Raw genomic sequence first — 25,196 nt, 5'->3', positions numbered from 1 at the left:
TGGCCGAGCGGCAGCGTTGTCGCAGTACCGCGTTTGCTGTTTATTGCAGAAGTTTGCGGTTCGATCCCAGCAGCCGCCCCGGTTAATACCGCCGGTGGATTAACCATTAAATACGAAGTGCCGACTGTCTTTCCCTGTGACGAGTAGGCCTCGTGCAAGGCATCTCGACCTGGGTTATCTGATTAGGCGATAACTCGCCAACGCTACCGATAACCGACTCAATTTGGTCACGTAAAAAGTTGTGGGAAAAAAAAGTCTCAATGCCGTTACCACATGTGCTGCTGTACGGGAGGTTACGAGTTGGGCTCATTTGGGATTGTACGGTATAGGGTAGTACAATTAGGGCACGGGGTCAGGGGTAGGGTTGTGAGTAATTGTGTCGGGGTATGGTTAGGGTCAGGCAAGGTAAGGTGAGGGTTAGGCACGGTGAGAGGGGTTGTACACACAGCACCAATCGTCGCCCACTGCTGGCAGCAGACCGATGGCCCCAGGGCTCTCTTGCGAACGAGACTCGTCCTGGCCTCCCGAGTTTCTCGCCTCAAACTCAACTTGAGACGGAACTTCTCAGCCGCGTCACTCAGGGCGTGGCTTGTAGGGGGTTTCCTGCCTTCGGGGAACAGCACGTGGTGGTGACGGCCGCCATTTTTGAAGGGGCGACCAATAATCGACGTAAACGAAAGTCGTCAATTCAACTTTTGGCTCCATTAAATTAGTTTCATCGACTTTATCGACCCACCCCACTTGTAGGCCCAGCGCCGGAGGGCATCTTGGCTACACCTACCCATCTCACCCCCCCACCCCTCACCCCCCACCCCCTACCCCCCGCGCCCGTAGCTGCAAGCAAAGCTGTTGACGTGTAACCGGTTGGGCAGGTGAGTGGGTTGGGCAGGTGCCCTGTACCGGGCAGGGACGTCATGATTATTCCTTTACTCGATGCGGCACCGCGGGCCTGCAGGTGTCACGCTCACTGAGCAGCCAAGAGCAAGCGCTGCTCAGGTGAGCGTGAGGGACAATGGGGGGAGGGGGTGGGGGTGCCGTGACCCCGTGACCCCGCAACCCGCGATTTCCGCTCCCACCAGCCTGCAGTGACCCCTGCTGCCTCTCCCTGCAGCTCTGTGAAAAAGAGCTTTATAGCTCATAGGATTCCTCCAGTATGAATAAATATTCTCACTTAAAAAATATATTTTCTGTGGGCTATTGCCATTTCTCCCTTCACTGCCCACTCACCATCGCTGTTGCTGTCGTGTGTGTGTGTCGGTGTGTAAGTGTGTGGGTGTATCTGTGTGTGTGTGTGTGTCGGTGTGTAAGTGTGTGGGTGTATCTGTGTGTGTGTGTGTGTCGGTGTGTAAGTGTGTGGGTGTATCTGTGTGTGTGTGTGTGTCGGTGTGTAAGTGTGTGGGTGTATCTGTGTGTGTGTGTGTGTCGGTGTGTAAGTGTGTGGGTGTATCTGTGTGTGTGTGTGTGTCGGTGTGTAAGTGTGTGGGTGTATCTGTGTGTGTGGGGAGTGGTAGTGTAGTGGTTCACGTCACTGGCCAGCATCAGTGACGATTGTCAGAACCAGTCCTGGGCCTCCCCTAGGTCGACTCAGCTTTTAATGAGTACTTGGTGCGCGGTGTGTAAACATCGCCACTAGGAAGACAAAGGTGGCCGGGCGTGGTGCTGGCCAACTACCCCCTCGTGTGTTGTGCCAACCTTCATCGGTGCTACTCGCTAACAGTTCTTGCCCCCGACAGTGCATTAAGGCTGTACAGGGGATTGTCGTCTTTATGCATGTGAATATAGCTGCGTCTGCAGGGGTTCACGTGTATATACGTGCGTGTGTGTGTCTTTGTGCGTGTCTTTGTGCGTGTCTTTGTGTGTGTCTATGCGTGTGTCTATGCGTGTGTGCGTGCGTGCTGCGCGTGTCGCAGGTTCTTCAACGAGCTGGAGGCGCGCCACCAGGACAACGTCGTCATCGAGGACATCAGCGACATCGTGGAGACGTACGCGGCGCAGCACTTCCAGCCGTACGTCACGTACTGCACCAACGAGACCTACCAGCAGCGCACGCTGCAGAAGCTCTGGTGAGACTCGCACGCTCACTCACTCACTCGCTTCCTAACTCGGCGAGACTCACTGGCTCACTCAAGGAGACTTGGTGGTTGCCTGATGGGAGACTCGCCTGCTCAGGGAGACTCGCCTGCTCGCTCATCCGTAGCAGCCTCTCTCGCTCGTAGCAAACTCGCTCACTCACAGCACAGGGTCACTCACAACAGACTCACTCGCAACAGACTCGCTCGCTCACCGTGCACTCGCTGCAAGCCCTCTTGCCGCTCACAAATGACGTACGCGCGAGTCGGCCACGATCGATGAACAGCTAACGTCTTTTGTTTTACGGCTGCAGACTTTTTTTTAAAGTTCAATAATTATTTTTGTTTTTACTCAAGAGGAGGCGTTGTCCCGTTGCCGCCCCCAGGAGCTCGAACCCCCAGTTCAAGGAGACGCTGCGCAAGATTGAGATGAAGCCGGAGTGCGGGGGGCTGCCCATGATCTCCTTCCTCATCCTGCCCATGCAGCGCATCACGCGGCTGCCCCTGCTCATGGACGTGAGAGAGCGCGCGCGGACGCACGTGGAGACACCGCACAGCAGCGCGGGGTCAGGCTGGGGTCAGGCTGGGGTCAGGCTGGGGTCAGGCTGGGGTCAGGCTGGGGTCAGGCTGGGGTCAGGCTGGGGTCAGACGGGGGTCAGACGGGGGTCAGACGGAGGTCAGACTGGGTCAGACAGGCAGTCATGTGCGATGCAGAAAGAACAGTGCCCAAAACGTTGCTTATGATATATATTTATATTAAAAATATATTTGTTTTTCTTTTTAAGGCCACAATGTTGATGATGGATATGTAGAGTTGTTTTAGGTTACTACAGTTAGGGTACAGAGTCAGACAGGGTAGCGTTGTGGGTAACAGGGTAGGGTTAGAGGGGTATGGTTCGGGTCAGGCAGGGAAGGGTGAGCGCTAGACACGGTGAGAGGGGTTGATGCTGGCGTCTCATTATAATCGTCTCCCCCTCGTACGTTCTCACGACGCAGACGATTTGTCAGAAGTCCAAGCCGAACACCTTCCAGTACGAGACGGCGAAGCTTGCGCTGAAGTCCGTGAGCAAAGTGAGGCCCTCACCATACCGAGACTCATTCCACTCACCACACCCTCACCACCACACTCACCACACCCTCACCACCACACTCACCACACCCTCACCACCCTCATTACACTCGCCACACCCTCACCACCCTCATTACACTCACCACACCCTCACCACCACACTCACCACACCCTCACCACCCTCATTACACTCACCACACCCTCACCACCCTCATTACACTCACCACACCCTCACCACCACACTCACCACACCCTCACCACCCTCATTACACTCACCACACCCTCACCACCACACTCACCACACCCTCGCCACCCTCATTACACTCACCACACCCACACCACCACACTCACCACACCCTCACCACCCTCATTACACTCACCACACCCTCACCACCACACTCACCACACCCTCACCACCCTCATTACACTCACCACACCCTCACCACCACACTCACCACACCCTCGCCACCCTCATTACACTCACCACACCCACACCACCACATTCACCACATCCTCACCACCCTCATTACACTCACCACACCCTCACCACCCTCATTACACTCACCACACCCTCACCACCCTCATTTACACTCACCACACCCTCACCACCACACTCACCACACCCTCACCACCCTCATTTACACTCACCACACCCTCACCACCCTCATTACACTCACCACACCCTCACCACCCTCACCACACTCACCACACCCTCGCCACCCTCATCACACTCACCACACCCTCACCACCACACTCACCACACCCTCACCACCCTCATTACACTCACCACACCCTCACCACCCTCATCACACTCACCACACCTTCACCCCCTTATTACACTCACCACACCCTCACCATTACACTCACCACACCCTCACTACACCCTCACCACCCTCGTGACACTCACCACACCCTCACCCCCTCATTACACTCACTAACCCTCACCACACCCTCACCGCCCCACGTGATACCGCTGTACGTGACACCGCTGTACGTGACACGTGACACCGCTGTACGTGACACGTGAGATCGTCTGCCTCTGGCCGCAGGTGGTGAGGGACTGCAACAATGGAGCCAAGCGGATGGAGCACACCGAGATGATGTTGACCCTGCAGACTCAGCTCGAGTTCAAAATCAAGGTGACGGTTTTGCCGGCATCTCCCAGGGCACGTTGGCCGCCGCGCTGTCGCCCGGCTGCGCTGCGCCACCCGTGTCGTCGGCAGTCGGACGTGGAACGATTCAGCCCCCCCCGGTCCCCACATTTTTCCCTCGGGGGGCGGGGGGGGGGGGGGGGGCTCGAGCTCGCTGTGTCGCACCCCCCCTGCCTCCCCCTCCTGTGGCGTCTCTGTCTCCCCACGTATCTCCCCGCATGTCTGTCTCTCTCCCCGTGTCTCTCCCCATGTCTCTTCCCATGTCGCTCTCCACGTTTCCCCGTGTCTCTCCCTGTGTCTCATGCCGTGTCTCTCTCGATGTCTTCCCCCGTATCTCTCCCCGCGTGTCTCACCGCACGTCTCCCCGCGTCTCTCCCCACGCCTTTCCCCGTGTCTCTCTCGATGTCTTCCCCCGTGTCTCTCCCCGCGTGTCTCACCGCACGTCTCCCCGCGTCTCTCCCCACGCCTCTCCCCGTGTCTCTCTCGATGTCTTCCCCCGTGTTTCTCCCCACGTGTCTCACCGCACGTCTCCCCGTGCCTCTCCCTGCGAGTCTCTCCCCGCGTCTCCCCCCCACGTCTCTCTCCACGTCTCCCCCTGTGTCTCTCCCCGCGTCTCTCCCTGCGTCTCACGCCGTGTCTCTCTCCACGTTTTCCCCCGTGTCTCTCCCCGTGCAGCCGTTCCCGTTAGTTTCCGCGTCGCGGTGGCTGCTGAAGCGCGGGGAGCTCGCCACCTTCGAGGAGGAGTCGAGAATCTTCCGCAAGAGCCACAACAAGCAGCTGGTGCATCTCTTCCTCTTCACCGATGTCCTCATTGTCACCAAGAAAAAGAGGTGAGCGCTCGGCCCCCAGCTGAACTCCTGCAGTTAAACTTTCCTCGCAAATTCGGTGTCATATTTCCTGGCCCGGCTTCCTCTCCTTGGGGCTCCTCGGTATTCAGGCAAGAGGGGAGGGCGGGGAGGAGCGTTGGGGCCTTGGCGCAGCTCCACAACGTCGTAGACGGCTCGATGCCGGAGGGAGCTTCTTGCGAACTCCTCTGCAGCGTATTTTGGTCTACTCTTCCACACCGGGCCAAACTTCTTGAACGAGGCGTGAGACTCCGCACTCTACCCCGCTACGTATCGCTCTGCCTGTCGCCTAACTGAGGCGGTGGTGGGATTTAAGAAACCTCGCGCGGCCACTGTTTCAACTGCCTCGCCGGGGCGGGAAGTCGACTGACGATGGGGACGTGGGCTGGGACTGTAATGGCGCAGTGGCCTGTTGGCTGTGTGACCGAGTGTTTCACTCATTTTAAAATCGAGGCTCAAGACCTGTCTTAAAGATTTTGATTTGTGATTGTATTCTGGGATCTTACGAGTATTCTACTGTTTTGTTGATGCTTCCGTTCTTTCTACTTAATTATTTTTGTCGTGGGAAATGTTTACCTTGAACATGTGCATGAAGTAGCCTTTCACCTTGCGGTATGAAAAGCGTGCGATGAAAAAACATTTATGTAAATTTCTTGGGTGATGGCAGTGCGATGCGATTCTGACCCAACAACAAATAACGCCTCCCATCGCATCCACCCCTCTCATCACATCCCCCCCCCCCCCGTCAGCAACGAGAGCTACCTCGTCACGGACTACGCCCTACGCAAGAACGTGGACGTGGTGGCCATCAGCGGGGAGGAGCTCGCTACGCAGGGTCAGGCCGGGGTCGCGGGGTCGCGGCCGTCTGCCGGGGAGGGGGGCGGTGGCGGTGGGCGGCAGGGCTCGGCCAACCACCTCTTCACGGTGACGATGAGGGAGAACCACGCTGGCGAGCACGTGCAGCTGGTGTTCGTGGCCGAGCTGCTGTGAGTGGCGCACGACGGACCGCGCTCGTGGCGGGCGGGGGGGCACATCGATAGCGAGCGGCAGTCGGGGCCGGCGCGGCACAGAGGCTGTGGGGAGGGGTGGCAGCACTGACGCCCCCCGCCACCATCTTAGTCTCCCGACGTTTTTACACACACCGTACCGGGTGCTCATTGTAAGGCCGAGTCGACCTAGGGGAGACCCAGGAGTGGTTCAGATATTCGTCGCTGATGTTCGCCGAGCGGGAATCTCACTACGCGACCCACCCCCCCCACATTTACGCGCTCGCTAGCTCACTTTGTAAAATGAACAAATCTTAACTTGCAGAGGGGAGGGCGTTACGACTTAGACACCCAGCGGGGAGGGTGCCTGCTCTTGAGTCTCACACTGAACCAGGCTTCGCCTCTCTCCAGGCATCCGATACCAACACCCACCATTCTCCACCAAGTGACGGATACGTCACCATGGTGCCTGTGCCAGGCCCAGTGCACCTTGAGGCCACGTGAAGTGACAGGCCCAGTTGCCATTGGTTGGCTGTGCCACTTACTGTGCACAGCTGGGCAGTGAATCTGCGTCCACTCACGGTCATCGCTCACGTAGGCGCCGACCGGCGCCAGCGGCGCTTGGCGTGCCAGCCGGTGCCCTGAATGCGTTTGCCTGTCTCCGTTGCTTTGCCGGTGACCTCTGCCCACTAGGAGTGACCGGGCGCGGTGGATCACCGGCATCCGGGAGAGCCGGCAGGAGGAGCCGGACCTCGTGCGCAAGACCAAGGAGCTGGAGAGTACGGAGAACGCACCACCGATTCATCCGTCCCCCTTCCGTTGTTACATTAATCGTCACAACTCGGAATCTGAAGTGCAGGGTGGCATGCGTAGCCATCGCAGGCACGAAACCATAACTGAGAGCGATCGGTCTCTCGGCGCTTCTCTACGGACAGTCGGCGCATCGTTACGCCTGCCACCTTAATTCATATCCATCCAAAAATGTTTATTTATTCTCCCTTAAAACGTACTTGTACATACAACTCTGGGTTTTTCCATCCCGATAAATGCTCGACGCTACCTCATGCCATTTGTTAACCTTTTGCGCTGCACGGTCTACGTCTGGTTCAGGAGCTACGGTGGCGAGATGTTAACTACCGCGCCTGGTATACGGGAGGTCGTGGGTTTGGTTCCAACCCCGTCGCCTGCTATATATTTGGAGTTTGTGTGTCTCTTTATCCGTGGTCGGGTGGACTTATCTCGGGGTCCTCTGCTTTTTCCCTCCACATTTAGAATCCATGTCACCGCGCTTTTAGAGTATTTCCACGTGATGAGCTACTTCGTTGAGCTATCATTTGTGATAGCCACGTCGCTTCTAAAAAAGAGCTCATTGGGCCTTACCCGGTAAAATATCAAAATCGTCGTTGATCTCTCACGTCCGGTTCGGCGACGCGCGTATCGGCGGCCACCGGGGCGCGCTCTCTCTCTGTCCGAGCCGTGGCTCCGAGCGCTGGCCTGAGCGGCGCCGCCGCCCCTGTGACTGCGACGCCACCCACACAGGCCGCCCGCAGGTGGAGGCCGTCAAGACGTACGGAGCCAAGCACCCTGACGAGCTGAGCCTGCAGAGCACCGACGTCGCCATCGTCTTCCAGAAGGTCCTCGACAGTGAGTGTCGCCCCCCCCACCTCGCCACCACCACGAGGGAGCGGCGGCGGCCGGGGCCCAGCGGCCGGGGCCCGGCGGCGTGCCGGAGCCAGGCCCTGGCACAAGGCCCCCACCGAGGACCGTGGTGCCGCGGCCGTGTGTTTTGCGAATCGATTTACTTGACGATTTCTGAAAATTGTAATTGTTGTCTATCATTGATGTAATTGGGTGGGGGGGGGGGGGGGGTGTCCCGATTATCGATCAAATTTCTCTCCGGAAACCGAATTCTGAAGTTCCCAAGCACGTGGAGTTCAACGTCGGACATCGTGCCTAACGATGCGCGGAAAGCCGTGCAGCAGCACGACCGTGCACACCGACGCAGCTAGCCGCGTGGGTGGGGGAGGGGAATTATTTTCCTGCTCGTGGCCAACTGACCTCTGATCCCCACTTGCCGTCGCCTGACTCCTCACCTCCCTGCAAATGTCAGCAATGACCAACTCCTCCCCCACGAGTACCCTTACCCACGTGCATGCGCGTATTCGTATTCACGTGCATGTGTGTGCCTGCGTGTGCCTGCGTGTGCCTGCCTGCGTGTGCCTGCGTGTGCCTGCCTGCGTGTGCCTGCCTGCGTGCGTGCGTCGGCGCCCCAGACGGCGAGTCGGGCTGGTACGAGGGCGAGCGCCTGCGCGACGGCGAGCGGGGCTGGTTCCCGACCCAGTGCGTGCGGGAGATCACCAACGATGACACCATCAAGAGCAACCTGCGGCGTCTCGAGCGCCTCATGGGCATCGAGACCGTCGTGTGACGCCTGCACCTAGCCTGGCACTGCCAGCGAGGGTCTCGACGGCCGCGGTGTTGTCGCCACCCTCGCCCCGCGCCGCTTCCACCGTGTCGGTGCCGGACGGCCCCGATCAACGCCGGCGTTGGCGTCGCCCGTGACGTCGAGGGGGCGGATAAGGACGCTTGACATTCGGAGGAATTCTCAGCCGAAGGAGCAAAAATGGTTTCAGTGTTTTTTTTAAACCGGCGGTGCTCCTGGAACGTTATTTTATGAAACCTCAAAGTGATCAGATCAATTTTGCACACGCACACGTGTAGACATGCATGTAAAGAGCGCCGGCCATTGGGGGGGGGGGGGGGGGGGGTGAGAGGCCTGGGGCAAATCCCACTTCAAACTAAACTGGAAGTATTACATCTGACACCGTGACGTCGAAGCGCTGTGCTCCCCAAAGCGAGGGGCCCGGGGCGGTCACCCCTCGGGACGTCTCTGCAAACACATTTACACACACACACATATATACACAACAACAACAACAACAACCGCCATTCGCCACTAAGTGGCGGTGACGTCACCACGATGCTTGTGCCAGGCCAAGTGCACCTTGAGGCCACGTGAAGTGTCGAAAGCCCGCTGGCAGGAGGTCACGGGGCAGACCCAGGTGCCACTGGTCGACTGACCGAGATGACCGAGATGACTGGCTGATGCACCACCTGTGCCCCCTACTGTGCCAACTTGCTGTGCTTTAGCCACCCGGCGCTCCGCTCGTTGTTGTGAGCGTCGCTCCTCCGCCCTCCGTTGTTGTTGGAGGGCGACTGCCTCCAACTGCCCAGTAGCGTCCTTCACGAGCCTCCTCCACTGAGGCCGATCTTGACACCGCTGGTACCAGTCATCGGCAAGTCCACTCAGCTCCACGTCCTCCTGTACCACATCACTCCATCTCTTCTCCAGCCCGTGCCGCGCCCGTCTAGCCCCCTCGATCCGGCCGAACAAAAGCTGTTTAGGCATGCGGTGGCTGGGCATGCGGGCTACATGACCCAGCCAACGCAGCCTTGCCTGCCGGAGGAGCTCACTGATGGGACTTTGCCCAGATCTTTCAAGGATTTGTGAGCTCCTCACACAATCCAGCCTGGTTAAACCCAGGATGGATCGTAGGCAGGCCAGCCTAAATGTTTCCAACCGGCGAAGATGCTCCACCAGGGGGGTCCACGTCTCGCAAGCGTAGAGAAGGGAGGGAATGACCGTGGCCGAGAAGACCTGAAGCTTCGTGCGGAGCGACAGACCAGGTAGCTTCCACACAGCGTTACGCAACCGATGAAAAGATATTGCCGCTCGACTGATTCGGAGTGAGACCTCTGCTGATAGACTGGAGCCGGTCATAAGCACACTGCCCAGGTATGGGAAACTCTCCACTCTCTCCACAACTGCCCCATCACCAATTGGGAGTTGTGGGGGTGGAGTGTCCGATGGTACAAAATACCCAGGCAGGTGCTTGGTTTTGGTGGGGCTGATGGTAAGGCCCCACCTCTTAGTGGCACGCTCCAGTCTCAGCAGCAGCGCCTCCAACTCCTCTTCTGAATGAGCAGCTATTACCAAATCATCGGCATACATAACGTGGTTGACCAATAGGGAGCCATCCCTTGATCGCACCCGGGCGTCGATCAGCCTCCCATTATATCTGTACCAAACGGAAATTCCCCCGGTACAGCTATTGAAGGCTTCACGAACTACGCGGTCAAAATAGATGTTAAATAATGTGGGAGCCAGAGGACATCCCTGTCGCACCCCAAGGTGTACAGGGAAAGGCTCCGACTCCCGGCCACGTAGTTTTACCCGGGCCCGCTCACCACACACACACACATATACACACACACATACACACACATAAGTTCCACCAATTAGCTTTTAACAGACTAGTGGGGAAGGCAAGTGCCCAAGTGAATGCACACAGATCCATGCAGTTGGCGCTTCCGCAGTAACGACGGCACCACGAGCTGGGTGCGCTCTGAAGTCACGTGACACGTTGAAGCCACTTGTACAACAACCGCCATTTGCCACTAAGTGGCGGTGACGTCACCATGACGCTTGTGCCAGGCCATGTGCACCTTGAGGCCACGTGAAGTGTTGAACGCCCGCTGGTAGGAATGTCACAGGGCAGACCCAGGTGCCACGGGTCGACTGACTGAGATGATGATATGAACGCGTGTGTGTACAAGTGGACAGTCCACTTGTACACACACGTGTCCATATACATACAAACACAAAACTACGACTGCATTCTTTGTAAGCCTCACTCGACCATACTGGCAAGTGCGATTAGACTAATTAGGGCCGACAGTGTAGAAGGTGGTGATGTGGCCAGCACCATTCCTGGCCACCTTTGTCTCCCCACTGGTGACGAGTATACACTGGCACCAGCTACAGTGCTCATTGAAGTCCCACGAGCCCTGGCTGGGAATCTATAAAGCGGGTTACTCCTGGCTGGGTTGGTCACGCAGCAGTGCCGCTCATCACGACACGACCACATGCACACACACAAAGACCCCCCGTATAGCCTTCATAGGCGGTAGGGGCAAGTGCCGTTAGCGAGCACCTATAAAGATCAGCACGGCACACGAGGTGTGTGGCCAACAACACGCCCGGCCGCCTTTGTCTCCCCAGTGGACCTCGGGGAGGTCCAGGACCGGTTCAGATAATCGTCACCGGTGTTGGCCGTGAGCGGGAATCGAACCCGGGTCGCCGGGTTCGTAGCGCAGCGTAGCGCTAACCGCTACAATACCGCTCCCCACACACACACCTACACACGCGTGCACAAACACAGTTGAAGTGAGATGCTTAGACTGTTATTTAATTACAATGTAACAATGCCACATTGTGTTCAGGTTCCCTTCCCCCGCCTCACCTCCGATCGGCACGGGTGGCTACCTGCCGTGCTAAACAAGGCCAACGTCCACACGACACCATCCATTTCAATGTTGCATTTTACTTTCGACGCTTCCTCTTTAAGAAGCCTCACGAGGTCTTATTTGTATATTTTGTGCTGTTGACTGTAAAGAGAGCGCTGGTTGGAGGGGTGGCTTCGACTGGTCTCGGAAATGCACTGATGCTTGCGAGTTGTAATATTGTACGTGATACTTAACCCTGCGCTCACACAATCATTATGAAGACGATTTCCTGCTGAAATGAGCATGAGGTGGTCGGTGCTCATCTGTTTACAGCGCCTGAGCTAGTAGTGGGTGGGAATCCCAGTCCTTTGACGTCCCCGTAAAGTGGTACCCGTTTTTATCGACCCTGAAGAGATGATGACTCAATCCTCAACCAGGAATTGAACGTGCACCCTTCTGATTGTGAGTTCACCCGACCGCAGAGGCAAGTGGCAGAATAATCGCATTTCTGTAAATGCAACATATTTGCAATACGCTTTGGGCAGGAACATGTCTTCGGTTAATTATGAACTATATATATTGTGAATAAAGGTCGTTAATGACTTAGACGTCAACCCCCAACTGTTGGGAAAGCCTGTGGGATGAACAATGCGTCAAAGTTACCACTAACTCTGAGCTGACTTTGTCTACGTGCCAGTTCACCCCTCCCAAGTGGAGTGGTTTGCTCCGATTTTAACAGAGTCTGTTCAGTGTGGAATGTACCATGTGCTGTGGGCGATTTAGGCAGGGGTGTGGAAATGTGTTGAATTCTGGGTTGTCACTGCTTGAGCTTTCGGAACAATTTTTTAAAAAACATTCTCATTGTTGATAAAACTGCTACCAGAATTTTTTTGTTCCACAGATAAAAATATGCATTTTATTTATTTGCCTTTAATAATAATTGCTGGGATTAGCTTAGGTGCGGTTTTCCGTCGACTCTGAATGTATTGAAACCCGCCCGCCTCGCGTGTTCCACGCAGCTGAAGCCTTAATTCATGGCTGCGTGTTCTTCATCCACAACGAGAGCAGCCTCGGGACTCACTCTCAGGAGGGTCTTGTCTGAGGGTGTTGGGCCAATTGCCATCGAGGAGCGCTCGTTTCACTTGCGGGCTCTCCCCACTCGCACACCGCGTGGGGTAATTACGCTGGCAAGCTCTGCCCGGGTGGATGGCACGACCACGCCTGCCGTACTGCCCCCCTACCCTCCCCTCGGGTGGAGGTGGATGTTTGTTTCCACAGTTCTGCTGCCCGATCCTTGCCTCTCGAGTCGCCGGATCACGACCGCGAGCCGTGGGGGATGATGCGCTTACAGCTGCTGTCGCTTCCACTTGGGCGAGTGGTGGTCGGATGTCCACGTGCGATGAGCGTCAGCCCGTGCCCAAGGTTTAGAACATTTGTGAGCCATTGGGAAACCAAATCACCTTGAGCGAATTTTGCATTTAAGGGCCCCCAACTACGTGCCACGAGAATCCGCTGCCACGAGTGTAGAAATGTGTGGAATCGTCGGTAGTGATGTTGATTTTGTTTGTTGGGGTGATTGCTTCCCCCCTGCGAGTCGGCGGTTAAGGAGTTAGATGCATTCTACCAAACTTAAAATGTGAATGCACCACGTTTTAAAAGATTGCTTCAATAAATGGCATTTCTCAACATCGTCTATTTTCCTTATTTTTGCAATGGATGACTTAACAAAGATACACAAATGTTGCTAAAACTAATTTACTCCGTAAACGACCAGAAAACCCAGTAATAATACAACCGCATTATGATCAAGGACACCGGCCATTGTGCACATGCAACAAAAATAAATCAGGATTTCCTGGAGCAGTGCATTGTGGTCCTTTATTTTGTCTCGAATCACCATCAAGGTAGATCAGAGCGAATGTGGCCGACTGATAAGACTCATCAGCACGGTGTAGTCACCAATTGGCTACTTTCCGTCAGTCCGCCTTTGAGTCCCATTTTTGTGGAGTCCCCCACAGCCACACACTGACAACTCTCGAGACACAGACCGACGGATGTGAATTGTGCCCTGTAATCGTGATCCATGCGAATCGGACAACCAGCGGGGAGTAACCCACAAGCGGGTTCAGGTTGAAGAGGAGAGAAATTCCACCTCGGGGTTTCCAGTCTCGAATTGATAGCGCGTCGTGCAGGTTGGATTTCATTCGGAAATTAGAAATGGGATGGCAGTGGTTGCATCATCAGCGCTGTCACAGGACGACGAATCCCTCGACAGAATGGATGATACATCGTGTGCATAGTCCACACCCAGACATGGAGGAATTGGGCGTGGTTTTTCCCAAATATATTTTGAATAGGTGTCTCTGATCGAGCAGTGACATTTTGAATTGGGCAAATCCGCATCAAATTTCTCCATATGGGGCTGCAAAATTAATCAAACGTATCAATCATTCCGCTGCAGGATTCTTGCCCTGTTCCAGCACTTTCTCCCGCAGACGGACGCTCGCAAGCCCCACCGCTTCCCAGGAGAACCGCTCGGGTCGAGGCCAGCTCTGGTGCAGCGTCGTCGTCGTCATTCGCCACGGCCCGCAGCAGCAGCATTACTGCTGGGTGGAGAGGAGCCCAGCGAGCAGCCAGCCAATAAACTCGAGGCATAGATTGTTATTTTTTTAATAATAGTATTATGAAGATACGATTTCGCGACAAGAGGGGGGTTTCTAGGAAATAACCTCAGCGGTCGACTTTATTGAGTGGTGGAGCGCGGTCAGAAGCAATCCCAATGCTTTCCAGTTCGGTGGAACACGGGGAGCGAGGTGATGCAAGTGTGAGTGACACGGCGCGGGGAAGGGGTGGGATGGGTGATCGAGCTAAATTGCACAAACGATTTGGAGGCGAAACTTGGGCGACGCGGTTGACGAGTACCCCCTTGGTTTATCTCTCAGCTACGCACCGTCACCATCCTGGTATTGGCCAATGTTAATACAAATACTGTTTAGACGACGACTCTACAGTTAAAACGGCCGCTAGCATATTCCATGTAATAATCACAGTCGATGTAGTTAAGTTCATTTTCAATATGGCAATACATTGGAAGTATTTCAACGACTAAAGTGTACGTTTTTAAACGTTTCAAACCCCCAGCTCGGGTTTCAGAGCCACAGCCGCGTGAGCGATCCTCCCTCGGGGCGCCCTCCTCTCTTAGCCAATCGGAGCGCGCCCCGTCATGATGACGCGCGACCCGCTTGTGACGCGTCGGGGGCGTGGCTGCGCGGGACGGTCGAAAATGTCTCGAGCCGCATCGACGGTCGCCTTTCTCGTCCTTGACAGACGCGAAGCTACGCGTGGCGACGCGCAGGAGACGTTCACCGGACACGTCTAATTGTGTTTTAGTTTAAATGCGTTTCTGTTCATCGAGCGAGCGCTTGTTAAAAATAAAGCATATTTCATCTCCGTGCACGTCGTTTAAGAATTAAAATCGGATAAAGGAGTTGGCAAAAAATTACGTAACTTAGGTTAGAGATTGGATGGTTTGCTCATAAAATTATAAGACTCGAGTTCTCGAGTTACAACGTGGTCATGGTTTAACCGCTCCAGTCGCTCAATTTGCGTTAAAATTACTCAACAGCTCGAAAGTAGCATGACGGGTGTCGAGGCATCACCGAAACACCAGCACAGGGCTCGACTGGTGACAAACATCGCCCTCGACTGTGAAACAAACTACACAGGATCAATAATAACCATCGTAAACGTGAACACATCTTCACACGGCTCTTAAACTATACATAGAATTATCTGGCTGTAATAAGGAAGTTTTGTTTATCTTATGATGTATGCGTACTACCGTCATGTACTTCTGACACAAAGACCCCCCATTTGCACACACACGCACTCACATGCGTGATGTGTATTCAACACAAACGCACGTACGTCTAAAGTCATAATCATGGGACGAGCACCTGAACACCACTTTTCTTTCCTACGGGCGACTGCCAGGCACGCATGCACGCACTATCTCACACCCGGATAGCTACACTCGACATGCCCATTCTAAACGTTGCTACTTTCATACGACAGCAGAATATTATCCCCCATGGACGTTCACTTCCGACGATGACGACCGCCGCGTCGAGCTTGTGTCGCCGTGTGCCCGCGGCGCAGCCGAAGTGCCACGCCGCCGTCAGAACGCCGCGAGCCGCCGCCGTGACCGCACTCGCGCACCTCGGGACGATCCCCGCCTGCCGTCAGGAGCGGCGGCGTTAACCGTAGCCCCCGATGACCAAGATGCGCCGCTCATGGGCAGACGGCACCGCTATCTCCGTTCCATCGAACGTCACCCAAAGAGTGAGGCCGAGAAAAACCCCCTCGTTTGCCACAAAGAGCCGCGTGACGGCAACCGTGCCAAACCCACACTCGACGAGCTTCCCCTGGTCGAACGGAACCCACGTGTGGGCGCACCTCTCTCTCTCTCTTTCCCGTCGTCGTCGTCAGCGTCGTCATCGTTAGTGTCGTCATCATTAGTGTCGTCATCGTTAGTGTCGTCGTCGTCTTCGTCAGCGTGGGAAGGACGCACGTCATGCCCACCCGACCGGCGACCCCCCCCCCCCCTTACGGAACGCAACGGGCAGCGTTGTGCCGCGTGCGTGCGTGCGCGCGTACGCCGAGCCGCGCTAGTTTTTGGTGATGTCGCCCTTGCGCAGGATGAGCTGGCGTTGCCACGGGGCCAGCTTCTCCTCGTCGTAGCCCAGCTGCTGGATGCGCTCCGACTGTAGGCGCTGCATGTCCTCCTGCTTCTGACGCTCGATCTCCTCCTCCATTCTAGGAATCATCGCCACGATCACCGTCGGTACTATTCACGTCGTCACAATCATTGTCTCCATCATCGTCGTCATCACCCTGATCATCATCATCAAGTTATAGGCGTCACCACCATCGTACCGTCAAACTCCTTCATCGCTGTTCTTGAAATGATCACGTCATCTAAATCATCATCAAGTATTGAACATGAGGCTGTTAAACTTAACAACTGTAAAGTCAAACAACAGCAAAGATTGAGCAAACTGTCAAAAAACATAATTAATCCTCATTGTAATGAATATCACTGTAATCATCATTATCGTCCACAAACATTGACTGTAACATTTTATTTTAAAACAACAGGATTTGTCACTACTTTCTCAAAATCCCTCTTATTATTATTAATTAACATCTTATCCAGTTCACCAAAGCATCTACTTTATAACGTGAACATAACACAATTAAACTCAACGTGTTCGTCAATAAAACTTCGTGGCCCTCCTCCATAGCACACAAAACATCACCAAATAATTAGCCTAGCGTCTAATTATTGTCAATCATCGACTATCATCCCATCAAATACTGAATATTATCATGTCACCATCTAACATGCCAGATTGCCAATGCCATCATTACCGCCATCGAATCATGGAACACGAATCAACACCAATAAACCCGACAGATCACTTCTACCAAATATGAAATCCAGTCATTACCAGTCAGCTGGCCGGCGTACGATTTGTGTTGAGCGGATTTCCATACAATTACCGACAACAGCAATCAGAGCATCAAGGTGAGCGAGGTGAGCAAGGACGGTACAAGTGGGTGGGTGGGGGGGGGCACAGGGGCTTACCTTTTTTTCTCCCTGAAAGTGAGAACAGATAAGAGAACGAATGAGTAACAAGGGACGTGTCGTACAACTAACAGACCAAGCCAGGTCACTCTTTCAAACGCGACTGACTCATCCTGCTCGCAAGTTCTCACTTGGTAAAAAAACAAAATCAAGTCGAGAGTAAAAACGACCGCGTACAAGAACACGAAGTGAGAACGACGCCCGCTGTGGACTGCGGACAGTGCCATCGCGTCTGCGCGGCGGATTCATTCAGCAAAATTCTACTCTCCATTTAAATACACGGGCCGATTTTGCGACTAAACAGCATTCATGTTAACATTTTAACTCGGGTAAACGTCCAACGATTCACGAAAAGAAAGACAAATCAATCCACTCCTCTTTGGAAGGCCCAGGGTCACCGGGCGTTATCACCCAGGGTGAAAGGCGCCCACAGCGACACAAGGCGCATATCACACGCACGATACATCACGCACGCGCGTAACGCGCACACAATGCACCGCCCTGCGCCGGGTCCGAGCTTTGTTACAGGACACACCCCGTGGCGGTGGGAGGGATGGCGGGTAGCGACAAGACGGCGCACACTTTCACCTGCTCAACCACCTGCCCTAGCCACCCAGCGGCGAGTAAACCGTGGAGCGGACTCGACGCCGCAAGATCCCCCACGCCAGGTGCTGTTAGCGAGCACCTATGAAGGCCGCCACAGCGCACGAGGCAGCGGTGGGGGCCGGGTAAGCACCACTCCCGGCCACCTTTGTCTCCCCAGTGCTGGCGTTTACGCATCGCACCAAGTGCCAATTTAAGCCTGAGGCACCTTACGGGAGGCCTACAACTGGGTCAGAGACGCGTCACTGATGTGAATTGAACTCCAATTGTTAGTGCAATGCACCAGCCACTGCTCCCCACATGCACGCTCACGTGTACACACACACACGTACTCTCACGTGTACGCACACACACGTGTTCACACACACACACACGCTCGCTCGGTGCGGTGCAGCCCACGAGACGAGGCACGTACTTCTCATCCTCCAGCTTTTTCCGCACGATCTCGCGCCTCCACGCCGGCAGGTTCGCCAGCCGCTCCGCCTCCTCCACCACCTGCGGCACAAGCGAGAGCGACAAAGGGTACGGGGCCGTCGTTAGCTGGCGGCCGAGAGGGCCTCCGACGCGGCGCCCGATCCCCTCCGCTCGCCACGGCACGGCTCTTCAATTATTCGGCGACGGCCCAGACTCGCGCGTCCGCGAGAAATCAAAATGTAAAACAAAAAGGCAAGCTCAGGTTTTGCGTTCTCTCTCGGTCCGTCGCCGGGTGATGTCGGGCGACGCGACCGCGACGGGGAAGAGACGCCAGCAACTCCGACAGCGAGGGAGCCATTTGATCGCGCGGGCGGCTCGGCGAAGCGAAAGGGGGCAAGCATCCTGGGACAGAAGTCACCCGACACCCGGGGGGGGGGGGCTGATGAAATATTAATTAGAGCCCTGCGTGGCTAGAGCAGCCCCGTTTGCCCGGGCAAATGAATCAATAAGTCATAGGGACGTGAATTATTGATGGTGATAATAAAATGTATAAATAAGTGACGGATACCCCCGATTTTCACAATGAAATTTATTGTCACGTCGGGGGGCGGTTTACATGGCGGGGGGGAGGGTGGTGGTGGTGGTTGTGTACAGATACAGCCCTGACAGCGGCGGTCGGTCTCTGGTGGGCAGCAGCCACCGTCCACGGCGATTACCCGCCGCGTTGGAGGCCCGGGACTCGACTCCCCCTTGGTGAACGACGTCCCGCGCCAGAGGGCCTCTCGCCCGCTATCATAGAGGCCCCGGATTTGAAAGGGAAGACGTCTTCTTTTGGGGCATGTTCCCAGTGACAAATAATGCGACATTTTAGGTATTTTTTTTTACTCTTAAAAAAAAGTGACCGACACTTAAAAAAAAGTTAATATAATTACGCTTGACATTTTAAAGTGTGTACTGTAATTGTTAATATTACACTTTAGTTATAAGAGACTGGGGTATTAAACATAACTCGCAAATCATGGTTAAATTGTGTTTTTGTGTCAATAAACACGATGCTTGTGTTTCCATCGGTGTTCCAACGACCATGTTTCATGCCTCAAAGTATCGTCATCCACCAAACTATTAATTTTGTCCATCACTCTGCATCCAGACTCCGAAACAAAAGTATCACACGTACGTGAGCAACGCACCCAGAAAATCCACAAAAAACGTTTTCTTCCGGAATCCACGTTTCACGAATGAGAAAACGCGTGCCCTGAGCTGAAGAGCAAGAAAACACATTTCAACAGATAGATCAGATTGACTGGTGCCGACTGACTGGGACCAATTGTCGAACTGCTGCCATCTTCAAGCCGCGAATCAATATGTATTGAGCGAATCCCAGAGTGCAAACCGGGACGTGTATGGACAAGGCGAGGAGAGAGGAGTGGGGATTGCAGGCCATTCTTCATCCGAACATCGCGGCTGCAGAGACGGTGCCAAAGTTGCTGCCAAATGCAGTTCCTGCTGAATGTATGTGCGGCCATGTCCTGTGCAGTTCGTTCGGATGTCATAGGCAGGACATGAGTGAAATGTACAATTTTTGTGGAATAAAAAACAAATCCTGCAGGACCTTAAGTTTGAATTTCTGTAGACCTATGACATGATTCTAGTCGTATCTATACAAAGGACTTTGGGTAGAACTTTTCTTTTTAAGTTTAGTGTTCCATATTAAATTGCCCCATTATGTGCACAGTACGGACTTGTGCAGGGTAACCCTGGTGCTGGTATTAATGAATGCTTATGAGCGATGTTTAATAGGGACATTTTACAAATCAATAAATACCGAATAAAAACCCCACCACAAACAGAATATTTATACCGCCGTCAATCGTAAAATAAACTCGTTGTTTATCAGCATCTTGACTTGAAGCTTTCGTGACTGCAGGAATTCATACTCTTTGGGTCTTTCGGTAAAGTCACGGAGATCGAAAAATAATGAAATAATAATAAATCGATCGCAACACAAGCAAATATCGGCGATATTTCTTCCTGCTTCAGCAGTCCGCCTGCTTGTGTTGCGATCGAAGCGTCGAGATTATTTATTTATTATTTTATAATTTTTCTATCTACGTGACTTTACTGAAAGACCCAAAGAGTATGTTGATCAGCATATTATTCTTTACCAAGCAATGTAACAAACCCACTGTGACCGGACGATCACACTGAGTAACACATTTTTTTTGTTCCTTGGTAGTAAGTGTTATTTCATAATTGCTTCTGCCTCAAAAGTACAGAAAATGGCTATTATTCCCCACAAACTTTGCTTTTGTGACCAGGACAGTGAAATTTAGAAAGGTACCTATTTTCAATGAGAAAACGGGTGAATTTGTGTCTTTTCATTCACATAAAATAAAAAAAACGTGTGAATTAAATTAACATGTATTTATACTAAAGTAATACAAAAATGACTAAGAAAGATTTAGACACCAAGGCGCACTACCACAGGCGGGACAGGCCACAGCGGACCGAGTTCTCTGTGGGGAGGATCAATGTCAAGTGGGAGCCACTGGTGGACCCCCGAAGGTGCCGATGCCACCTTTGCACATCAAATTGGGCCTTGTGAAACAATTTGTCAGAGCTGTAGATAAGGAGTCGGCAGTCTTCAAGCATCTTCAAGACTTTGTCCCTAAGCTGTCTGAGGGCAAAGGTCAAAGCCGGTATCTTCGTCAGACTACAGATAAAGAAGATCCTGGAGTGCAATTAATTCCCCAAGAAGCTCACTAGTAAGGAGAAAGTGCCTTGGAACAGCTTTGTCGCAGTGGTTCGTGGTTTCCTGTGCAATCACAAGGTCGAAAACTACGTGGAGCTGGTTGAGACTCTGGTGAAGAACTATGGCACAATGGGCTGTAGGATGTCCCTCAAAGTCCATATCCTTGATGCCCATCTTGATAAATTCGAGAACATGGGAGTGTACTCGGAGGAGCAAGATGAGCGCTTCCACCAGGATATGCTGGATTTTGAACGCTGCTACCAAGGACAGTATAACGAGAACATGATGGGAGACTACATTTGGGGGCTGATTCGTTAAAGTGATTTACAGTATAATCGTAAATCTCGAAAAACTACTCGCTTCTAAATCTTTTGTAGTCATTTTGTATTACTTTAGTATAAATACATGTTAATTTTGATTCCTATGTTTTTTTTTCTGACTTTATGTGAACGAAAAGACACAAAGTCACCTGTTTTCTCATTGAAAATAGGTACATTTCTAAATATCACTGTCCTGGTTTGTGGGGAATAGCGATTTTCCATACTTTCTAGGCATAAGCAATTATGAAATAACACTTACTACCCAGGAGCAAAAATTGTGTTACATAGTGTCATTTGTGTAATTGTGGGAGAAATATTTCTAAAATATATGTATTTTTTTTACGATGCCACTCTTCAGTGTCAAAAATCTCAACGAAGCCTGCAATAGGCCTCAGCAATAAAAGACTCATAGGGCAGAGGCATTTTAAGAGAGGCATTTCAAATAGTAAGAGGCATTTTAAATGTCTCTTACTAAACATCATCAGGATCATGGCAATATCGTAAAGGAATAAACGATGGTAACAGAAGGTGGATTCCAGGGTTGGCGAGGCCTAAGAAAGGCCTCGTCTGTGACGCTCGACATTGCTTCAACCGTGACCGCTGTTTCTTGAGATCAATTTCACTTCTTAGCATTTATGTATGTATTCGTGTTGTAGGAGAAGTTAACAAACGGACACCATGAGTCACGGTCACTCCACGACCAGATGAAGGCTTCCACCAAGTTGCCGGCACTTTTCGCAACCCTCCGCTCTGATAATTAATAATCCGCCAAGCTCCTGAAGCAGAGGCGATTTCATCCCTCCATCTCTTCGTGGACATCCTCTCAGACTTCTTCTATTTATTTGATTTTAGTTTTTATTCGAAATTATTAAATAATAAACTAAAACTAGAGGTGCTTGTGCTGGCCCAGGGTGTCACACACCCCCTGTGTCCTTTGCCCACCTACCCAAGAGGAAATAAAACATGCTTACATATAAAAATAAGTTAGCCAATGATGGGAATAGAACTCTTCACTCGACTCGCTGAGCTTTAGTGTCATTATTGTTAAACAAATAAACTCCCCACGAAGCAAATAAGATGGTAAACGAAGAACGCAAAAAAATGATTACATCACCCCGAATGTGCCTGATCTCCTAGCCTCTGGGGAGCCAAGTCTTGATCTGCGCCATGCTTGGGCGGGTGCTGTGGGGCTGCTGCGGGGCTACGGTCTGGGCAACAGAGGACAGTGCAACAAGACAACAAGATGCTGCTGGAATGTATTTCTATGACCCCCCCCAATACAAAATACTCATTAATCGAGCTGGCCAAACATCCTAGTGCAGGACCCTCCTGAGAATAAAGAACCTTTGGTCCAGAGAGGCTTTCCTAGGTAGTAGTAGTAAAAAAGAAACAACACAAATCAGCATCAACATCGCCAAGTCACCAAAATAAATACGGTTTGCATGCGGCGGCGTGACACAAACGCGCTTGCGCGTCACGACACGCGGGGCACGACAGGTAGACGGCACGTGACGGGACACGGGGGGGCGTGCGCGTGCTACAGGTCGAACAGCTCGGCCTCCTTCTCCTTCCAGAAGGAGAAGCTGCGGTCGATGTAGCGGCAGATCTCATCGTTGCTGAACTCGCCCAGCTCCGAGATCACCTGCACCGAGTCGGAGCGCCGGCGCGCGCCGCAGCGGCCGCCCTGCTCCTCGCCGTCGCCGGCGGGCGTGTTGCCGCAGTAGCTCGGCAGGCTCACTTCCGACGCCCGTCGCGAGTCCCAGTTCACGGCGTCGGCGCCGGCGGCTGCCGGGTCGCCGCGGTCGCGACCGGACCCGGCGCCGCTCGACGCGGCCGACGCCCGGCGAGCCGCGTCGCCGAAAAAGCGCCGCTTGGCGTCCTCGAAGCCGTCGCGCCAGTCGCGGCGCCCGCCCGACACCTCCGCGACGACGGCGCGGTGGAAGTCCCGGATCGTCTCCCACGGGTGGCTCGCGAGGCGGTCGAACATCTCGAAGCAGAGGAGGTGGCGGGCGCGGCGCTCCGCGCGCGGCATCGGCATCTCCAGCAGCTGGAAGTAGCCGAGCATGAAGAGGTCCAGAGTCAGCGAGTCGTAGGCGGGCGGCCGCCCATTGACGTGCGGCAGGAACTGCTCGGGGGAGTAGGCGGCCGGCGCGCGGCTCAGGTGGCGGATCTGGCGCGAGGGCACGCGGGCGATGATGAGGCGCCAGTGCCCGATGAGCTTGTTCACCACCTGCCGCTGCCTCATGAAGTAGAGGAGGCGCTCATCCTCTGTGCGCTCGCGCTCCGCTTCGCCCGTCCTCGACGACGCCGCGGCCGCGGCGTCCAGCTCCGCGTACGCCAACGTGTCGCCTGCTGCGACGACGGTGCCGGAGGAGGAGGCCGCGCCGGAGCCCCCCCCCCGCCTGTCGCCCTTCACGCCGAACGACATCGAGTACACGGCCTTCTTCCAGTGGCCCAGGAAGAGCAGCACCGTGCGCACCTTTCGCGTCTCCACCGACTCGCGCACCGTCGCCTCCGTCGCGGCGGTCGCGACGCCGCCCTCGGACGACGGCGGCGGTGACGGCAGCTCCCCGCCCAGCTCCAGGCGGCACACGTCATCGTCCACGCTCTTCACCGGCAGCAGCGGCGCCCGCGGCGGTCCCTCCGTCCCGGACGGCTGAGCTGCCTCGCCGGGTGGCGCTTCCGCACGTCTGCCTTCTTCTCCTCCTCCACAGCCGCCGCCTCCACCCTGGCCGTTGCGCGTGACCGGCGCCGGCTTCATGGCGCCGGGCTCGAAGTTGGACTTGAGCATCTTGACCGAGACGCCGAACTGCTGAATCTCCCACTCTACCTCCTCCCTGGTAGAGCCGAACGACTGCGTCCGGATCACCGACGTGCTCGCCTTCCGTTCCTCGCTCGCGCGTGCTTCCTCCAACGCGACGGGGCACGGCTCATCGCGCGGGCTCTCTTGCCCGACGCCGCCATCGCCGGCGCCACCGAAGTCATCCGGGCCGCGCTGCCGTTTGGCGCCGCCGAAGCCGCCGCCGCCGCCGTTGCTGCGCGCGCCTCCGTTCTCCAGGCCTCTCCGCGCTTCCGCGACAGGCGGGGCACCGGCGGGCCCGACTTCGGGGCCCGCGATGTCCTTGTGGCCCAAGCTGCTGACGAGGAAAGCCATGCTGCGTAGGAGGCCCGACACGCGGCTGCACCAGCCGGGCAGCGCCCGCACGGAGTCGGCGCCCGTCGCGAAGCGGCTGTCCGCGACCTCCACGGTGGGCGGCAGGATCATCTGGTGGATTTCCTGCTCCAGCACCTCCAGCTTGGTCTCCACCTCCTGCACGTTCTTCAGGAGCTGCAGGCTCTCGATCTGCTTCTCCAGACTCGCAATGTCCTTCTCGGTGAGCAGCTCGCCAAAAGGGCCCAGCATGGCGTTGCGGTTGGAGGAATAGGTCCAGCTCTCTGGCTGGAAAAAGCCGTACTGCTCAAACTTGCGGCGGGGAAGAGACAACAGACGGAATGTTCAGGCTTTTGGGTTACTCCCGTCATCGTACCGTGCCTTCTTCTTTTAACGACTCGCCGTCGAGGCATGCGTACACGGCACGCGCATGCGAGAAAGACGCGGAAATGATGGTCCCGCGCACCGAGCGAGTGCACGCGCAACATTCAATTCTGTGCGTGTACCGGCGCTTTCACGGCACACAACAACGCGGCATGCGGTTCACAAATTATGTAGAAAATAAAAAAATCGTCACACTAGAAAAAATGATAATAAAAAACCCACACCAAAACAGAAACCGGAAATCACGACCAAAATGTCTAACTGGGTAAATTTCTGTATCGGATATGTTGGTTATTTACGATGAATAGTTTTGTAATCTTTAAATGGATTAACGGCTGTCATTCTTAAATCCCAATTAGGTAAAAGCAACGTGTGAGCACGGGCCAATTAGTAAACTAATTAGGCTTATGAACCAATTTAGGTTTATAAATCACGACGCGCAGGGAAGGGAATGGGTTCGGGCCACCGATCTGACTGAGCAGCCCGGACCCTCGTGTCAATGCACAGAGGCGACGCAGC

At 54.3% G+C, this 25,196-nt stretch overlaps 2 protein-coding genes across 2 annotated transcripts in view; one reads left to right on the top strand and one right to left on the bottom strand.

Annotated features, from left to right (window-relative positions):
* LOC133352319 (rho guanine nucleotide exchange factor 16-like) overlaps nucleotides 1-13,092 on the top strand; it is a 29,855-nt gene extending 16,763 nt beyond the window's left edge. Inside the window, exons 8-16 of the mRNA XM_061567909.1 lie at nucleotides 1,911-2,063; nucleotides 2,456-2,585; nucleotides 3,066-3,140; nucleotides 4,188-4,277; nucleotides 4,965-5,119; nucleotides 5,884-6,120; nucleotides 6,814-6,899; nucleotides 7,660-7,764; nucleotides 8,394-13,092. Of these exons, the coding sequence (XP_061423893.1) occupies nucleotides 1,911-2,063; nucleotides 2,456-2,585; nucleotides 3,066-3,140; nucleotides 4,188-4,277; nucleotides 4,965-5,119; nucleotides 5,884-6,120; nucleotides 6,814-6,899; nucleotides 7,660-7,764; nucleotides 8,394-8,548 (1,186 nt within the window). The 3' untranslated portion in view covers nucleotides 8,549-13,092. The remainder of the gene's footprint in view (nucleotides 1-1,910; nucleotides 2,064-2,455; nucleotides 2,586-3,065; nucleotides 3,141-4,187; nucleotides 4,278-4,964; nucleotides 5,120-5,883; nucleotides 6,121-6,813; nucleotides 6,900-7,659; nucleotides 7,765-8,393) is intronic.
* A 5,085-nt stretch (nucleotides 13,093-18,177) lies between these two features.
* The window catches only part of LOC133352347 (uncharacterized), a 61,533-nt gene continuing 54,514 nt past the window's right edge, over nucleotides 18,178-25,196 (bottom strand). The window contains 1 exon segment of the mRNA XM_061567944.1: nucleotides 18,178-24,625. Within this exon segment, the coding sequence (XP_061423928.1) occupies nucleotides 22,680-24,625 (1,946 nt within the window). The 3' untranslated portion in view covers nucleotides 18,178-22,679.

The sequence above is a fragment of the Lethenteron reissneri genome, chromosome 40, assembly GCF_015708825.2.
Source record: "Lethenteron reissneri isolate LAM-NWPU_2019-01 chromosome 40, ASM1570882v1, whole genome shotgun sequence".
Lineage (NCBI taxonomy): Eukaryota > Metazoa > Chordata > Hyperoartia > Petromyzontiformes > Petromyzontidae > Lethenteron > Lethenteron reissneri.
Note: the sequence above shows the minus strand (reverse complement) of the source record. Positions and strands in the feature narration are given on the sequence as shown.